This window comes from Ichthyophthirius multifiliis (assembly GCF_000220395.1).
Source record: "Ichthyophthirius multifiliis unplaced genomic scaffold scaff_1120509251330, whole genome shotgun sequence".
NCBI lineage: Eukaryota > Ciliophora > Oligohymenophorea > Hymenostomatida > Ichthyophthirius > Ichthyophthirius multifiliis.
The window spans coordinates 68,319-75,272 of NW_004085979.1; the positions used below are offsets into that span (position 1 = coordinate 68,319).

Genomic DNA, 6,954 nt, shown 5'->3' on the forward strand with positions numbered 1-6,954 from the left:
ATATAAAATAGCTTTATAAATATCTTTTAAATTCTGTAATAAATTAGAATAAAATAATTTAAAAAAAATAAAATATAAAAATAAATAAAAAAAATGAATTAATTTAATCAAAGATTAAAATATTTACAAAAATTAGGAATAGAATAATAAAATTTATTTCATCCAAAAATAACCCAATAAAACTAAGAAATGAATTAATAAATTTCTATTAATCAATAAATAGACCCTAAAAATTTGACTTTATCAGTCTAAATACAAAGTATGGATTCATTTGAAGAAAATACAAACGAATACACGCATTAAAAAAGCGGAGAAGTATATGTCAAATATTTAGATAGTGTATTAATACCTTCAGAACAACAAAACAACGATACTTTTATTGAATAACAAGAATAAGAAACAAAAGAAGATAATGATTTAGAATTAGAATTAGAAAAGAGCTATACAAAAACTGAATGCGAAATATAATTGAACTTTTATACAAAATGTGATTAATTAAGAAACAAATATATAAATAAGCTAATAAATAATAAAATTTTAAAATAAAACTAAACATCAAAGCATTAGACAAGTACTTATTATATTATTTAAACAAATATAAAAAGATGATATAATTTTTAATTTATTATTATTTATTTATTTATAAAAAAAAAAAAAAAGTAATTATATTTGATTGGGATGATACTTTATTTTGTACAACAAGCTTACAAGCATAAAAGTTTGATTATATATCATAATAATAATCAAAGAATATATTTAATTTAGATATATCAGCAGTAAAAAATTTACTTTTAAAAATATGTAAATAAAAACGAATAATTTATTTATTTTAAATAAAAAAATATTTTTGCATTAATATAAAAGTGTGATATACTAAAATAAGCCTATGATTATGGAGATGTGTATATTATTACTAATGCAGCTTAAGGTTGGGTTGAATATAGTAGTAAAATTTTCATGCCAAATGTTTTTAATTTTATTACTGAATCTAAAATTTAAATTATTTCAGCAAGGACTAAATATGAAAGCTAATTTCCTAGTTAATCTCATTTATGGAAAATATTTTCTTTTAAAGATTTGAGAAAAAACTATGATAAATAAGTAATTTTTTGTTATTATTAGTGTTTGTTTAAATTTTATAAAGATTATAACTAATCTTATTTGTTTGGGAGATTCTTTAATTGAAATCAATGCAGCTAATATTCTTAGTAAAGAATTCGATATTGTTTTTTTAAAAACTATTAAATTCAAAGAAGCTCCAAAAATTGATGAGCTTGCAAAATAATTAGATTTAATTAAATATAAATTAGATTAGATTTATAAAGATTTTAAAAATATTACTATTAGATTAGAAAAGTATATTATTTTATTTTCTTATAACTTATATTTATATTATTTATTAATTAATTTATTTAATTAAAAAAAAAAAAAAAAAAAGAAAGCAGTAAATTTAATGATAAATTTGGCTTTCCTTTATATATTTTATAAAAAAGTCAAAAATATTATTTGTGAAAAAAAAAAAAAAAAAAAAGTTTATTGAATTTTCCAAATTATAATAAACCAAAATATTTCAAAAACAATTATTTATAATTTTTATATATTATTTATAATCATTATATAATAACTTCTTCATTTTTCAATTTTTCCAAAAGCTTTTTTTTAATAACAAATAAATTTAAAATATTAAAAAAAAACAAATTACATTTTATTCCAATTTATGAACATTAGTCAAAGCTTCTTAATAAACGAATTATGTCTTATCTAATTATTCTATTTTATCAATTAACTCTTTATTTTTTTAATTAATCTCGTAAGATTTTCTCTCAGATTATAGTTTATACATATCTCTTGATTATATACTTTTTTTAGATAAATAAAAATAATTAATATTAAATAATTTACATTTCTTCATTTGTTTTGCTTAAGATTTCTAATTTGTTTTTCAAAAGTTCATAGTCATGTTAGTAATTAGAATTAGAAGCCTAAGTTTAGCTTTAATATTTTACTGAATGCAGCTTTTTATTTTTAATACATAAAACAAATATATATTTATAAAAATTTACTTCATTAGAAATACTATTATTTTCTTATTTTAAACTCATTATTTAATTACTAAGTAATTGATTTTTATTTTCTAAATTTTCAATTTATAAAATAAGTTATTTATTTTAATTTTCCATATTTCTAATTAAATTTTGTTACTAATATAAGTCATCATTTAATTTCTATTTTTTTATATTTTTATTTACCAAAAAAGAAAAAAAAAATATAATTTAATATAATTATATGTTTTTATATATATTAAACCATATTTTATTATCTTAAATTTGTAATTTCAACATAAGAATTATTTCCTTAAATAAAATCATTTTTTTGTTTTTTAATTCTGTATTTTCTTTCATTTATTAAATATTCATAATCTAAGCATTTTATATTTCTTTATTTTTAATTTACAAACTTTCATTTAATTCAAACACTTTTATTTACAATTATTAAATTTGAGTACAAAAAGCAGTTCTTTCAGCTTCTTCTAAAGAAAAATTTCTTTGGAAATTAAGATTTTTAAAAGCATCAATGCTTTTTTACATATCTTCGATTTCCTATAATCTTTATTATTCAAATTTTTCAAATTTTTCTTTCCAAACAGAATAACCATTATTTTATAGGTCATCCTTTTATTCTAAAAATGCAATCTTTTATAATAAATTATTATTTTCGATTTATAATATTCTTTTCTCTTCTTAATTTTTACTTAAGATATCTTTTTTTATAATAAAAATATATAAATATATATATATATATATATATATATATATATATATATAACTTACAATCTTAGTTATTTTAAATCTTGTTGTTTTTTAATTATTTATCTAGTTCTTAATATGCTTATGCTAAATCTTATAGGTTTTAATCTTTAATTTAAATAAGGTTTTGTAATTTTTATATTTTCTAGTTTAACTATTAAACTAAATCTTCATTTTGATCTTATAATTTTTTATTGTCATTTCCTGCCTTTTTAATTTTTTCCATATTATCTAAGCTTTATTATTCCTAAACTATTCTAAAATTAAGTTCTTAACTTAAATAATTAATTCTTATTTAGGCTTCTTTTAATATTTACTAAAGAGCTTCTACTTATTTTTATAATTATAATTTATTTGTTAACAAACCTTCAACTATATTTGCTAATCTTTGAATTTCTGCTATAGAAATAATTAATTAACTTTCCAAAACTTTTATTTTTTCATTCAAATTTTAGTTTATATTAATATATTCTTATCCAGAATTTTCAATTTTTATTTTTAATTAATTTATTATTAAATTTTTTTCTTAAATTTCTTTTTCATAACTTTACTTTTCAATTAAAAAATCTTAGTATTACTTTTCTTACTAATTATTATTTTCATAATATAAATTTTATTTCTTTTGTTAATATTCTTAGTCTAATTCTTTCTATTTTTTCTCTATTTATATAGAATTAAATTGGTAATTTTATAAAATCTCTTAATTTTCTATTTAAATAAATGTTAACTTTTCTAAAAGATGTTCCTTTTCCATATTAGACACAACAAGTAATTCATTTAAATTTAATATTTCTTAAGTAAGCTTTTCTATTTATTATTTATTTTAATATTAAATCTCATTGTTTTATATATCATTTTATAAATGTCCTACTCTTGCATTTAAATTTTATATTTCAATATTTTTCGACCTAACTAATTCTTCATTTTCAGTCTTTAATTTCATTAAGATTTAATTCATAGATTGATTTTCTTACATTAATTATTATATATTTTACTCATATTATTTAACTTTTAATTCTACGTTCATGAATTCGTTTAATTTTTATATTAATTGTTAATTTTCATAACTTAAATAATTATTCGTTTATTAATTTGATTCTAATTATTTAACAATAATTTCCATTTTTTATAAATATTCCTTATTTTCATTTTCATATTATCTTAACTTTACCAAATGCATTTCACATTCTTTATTTAAGTTTATTATTATTAAACCTTTCTTTTCTATTTCTTATTATAAATGTTCATTATTTGAATAACTCTTATTTGTTATTGTGATTTCCGTTATTTAATTTTTTAAATTTAAATTTTCTTATTTTAATTCTTCAATAATCTTTTATTAATCATTCATTATATAATTAATTTTTATATTTTCTTAATTAAGAATTTATATTTTTTAATTAAATTATTCATATATTTATTCTTAGTTTTAGTTTTCACTTAATGTTTTTTTTAGCATATTATTTTCTTCTTTTTATTATATTATTATTTAATTAATATTTTAATTTTAATCTAAAAGTTCTTTTAATTTAGATTCCATTGAATAATATTGATTATTTTTATATTTAAGTTATTAATTTTCATTTTAAAGTTACTATATAACATTATTAAGATTTTATATTTAGATATTTAATTATTAAACTTAACTTTCAAATGAATTAATTGTTATTTAATATTATGAAGAACAATCTTTATTTTATGAAAGTCTTTTCGAATTATTAATTTCTTTTGTATTTTATTAAACCGTAGTACTTTATCTATTTTTATCTTATAAAAGAATATCTATTTAACTTTAATACTCCTAAATAAATTTCGAATCATTATTATTATTTTCCTTATATAATAATTATTACTATAAAATTTAATTTTCCTAACCAATTTAAACCAACAGTGTATTTAATTTTTCATTTTCAAAAAGTATTTCTTATATTTATTTCGAGTAATCTTTTTTTCTTTACAATTCAACTAAAAGATTATTTTTTTCAGAATTGGAAGCTTCTATCTAGCTTGAAAATTCTTTTCTAATTTTATTTTCCAATTCTCCTTATTAAAACTTTAAAACTTAATTTTCTTACAAAATCTATTCAATAGCTTAATTAAGTCTATTATTTTCATTCAAAACGGATTCCATTTTTATTTTGAAATCTTTTTTTATTTATTCTTCTTTATCATTTTCCTATAAGGATCTATATTGATTTTAAAATAGTACTTTTTCTTACTATTATTGGCTAATTATTAATTTTTATTTGTTAATTTCTTATTGTAAATATTATATTTCTTCATTTTAATTCATATTATTATTAACTTTTTATTAATATTCCTTTATTTATATTGTTATTCTTTAATATTCATCTGATATTTATTTTATAGTACTATTAAGTCTTTCATTTTCTTCTAAAAGTATCATTATTTAATTCTTCTTTTCCAATATTGCTAAACTGTCATTATTTTAAATTATATTTTCATTTTAAATTCTTGATTTTTCATCTTTTAAATTTTAAATACTTATTAAAAGTGTTTCTTTTTCTTTATAAAAACTATCAAGTTTTTATAAAAGATCATTTATTTTTAAATTTAAAGTACTATTATCACTCTAAAGTCTTTCGTTTTCTTTTTATATAATAATTAAAGAATTTTCTAATTCATTTTTATTTTAAAAGGCTATTTTTTCTTCTAAAATTTTATTAATTTATATATGTTTTTCTAATTATAATGTTAATATTGCTAATTATTCCCTATATTTTTAGTTATCTTATTGATATATATTAGATTTTTAATTATTTTAGATTTCATTTTTATACTTTTGGGTTATTTCCTCTTAAGTTAATTATTATAACTTTATGATTTCTTTTAATTGGATTATATCCTATTCTAATAATTAACAGTTTTTACACTATATTGAAGATGAATTTATTTATATTTAACTTATTTAATCGATTTAAACTATTAGTTATTAATTTCTAGCTAAAAGTTCTTGATTTTTTTATTATAAAATATACGTTTATTATTATAATTCTTTCATTTAATTATTATTTAGGCTTTCTTAAATTATTAATTTAGATTATTCTTATTATTTAAATAAACTTTCTATTTATGAAGTTTTTTAGTCATTTATTTCCGATAATTTTTATATTTCTTCTGTTAATTGATCTAAAAAAATATAAATTAATACATATAAATATAAAAAAAATTACAAGCTTTATTTTTTAATTATTCATGTTTAGTACAAGAATTGAATTTTTTAGATTATTCTTTAATACTTAACATTAAATTATTATTTTCCTTTTCTTTTACTTACTAAAGATTAGAATAACTATTTTTCCATTCATTAATTTCCAATTATAATTTTTTAATTTAATCTTCATATATCATCTTCAAAGAATTATCTTATTAAATAACTATACTTTTTTCTTATTAAAATTACTATTATTTTAATTTCTCTTCTAAAGAAAAGTTCTTTATGGTTAACTATTTTATCTCATCACTTTGTTTTAATAATATACTTGCTAACTTTTCAATTTCTCTAGTCAATTATAATGTTTAATTGGCATAATTTTTCTATTTACTACTTCTATTTACTTTTTGAGATACTAATTAACTGTATTAAATTTATATTTTATTTAATTCATCATTTTTATTTAATATTTATTATGTCAATTTTTATATTTCTGCTGTTAGCTCACATAATTATTTATCATCTTATTTATTTTTAAGCCTTCCAATTAACAAATCTTTTTCTTCTAACTATATTCTCATTTAATTAATATCAAATTCTAATTATTAAATAACTTTTGTATTAAATCCAACATTTATATTATTATTTTTCAATTAATTCATTTCTTAATCCTTTAATATTAATAATTTAGTAACTTTTTCTAATTCTTTTGAAAGTATATTCAAATCTTTTTTATAATCAGCTATTTAAATATTGATTTATTATTGATTTCTAAAATTATTTAAAAAAATATAAAAAAACAAAATATAAATGAATATTTTCTTTACTACTATTATTAATTTTCTGGTTTACATTATTATTAATGTTCTTTCCATATAATAATTTAACTTTCTAAAGAATGAAAATCATTTTAAATTTATATATATTTTTATTCTATTTTAGATTTTTCTTAATTCTAAATATTTATTTGAT

At 15.7% G+C, this 6,954-nt stretch overlaps 1 protein-coding gene across 1 annotated transcript, besides 5 other annotated features; it reads left to right on the plus strand. All coding sequences in view use genetic code 6, as the record gives it.

Moving 5' to 3' along the window:
• Positions 1 to 80: part of a microsatellite that runs on past the window's edge.
• Positions 81 to 261: 181 nt separating this feature from the next.
• Positions 262 to 1,540, plus strand: IMG5_183060 (hypothetical protein; the record flags this gene model as incomplete). The annotated part of the gene is made up of 4 exons (XM_004027416.1): positions 262 to 571; positions 661 to 801; positions 929 to 1,101; positions 1,145 to 1,540. The coding sequence occupies 4 exons, from the start codon at positions 262 to 264 to the stop codon at positions 1,538 to 1,540; spliced, it is 1,020 nt and encodes a 339-aa protein (XP_004027465.1).
• A 39-nt stretch (positions 1,541 to 1,579) lies between these two features.
• Positions 1,580 to 1,620: a microsatellite.
• Positions 1,621 to 2,768: 1,148 nt separating this feature from the next.
• Positions 2,769 to 2,826: a microsatellite.
• Positions 2,779 to 2,825: a microsatellite.
• Positions 2,827 to 4,162: 1,336 nt separating the features above from the next.
• Positions 4,163 to 4,222: a microsatellite.
• The last annotated feature ends 2,732 nt before the right edge of the window (positions 4,223 to 6,954 follow it).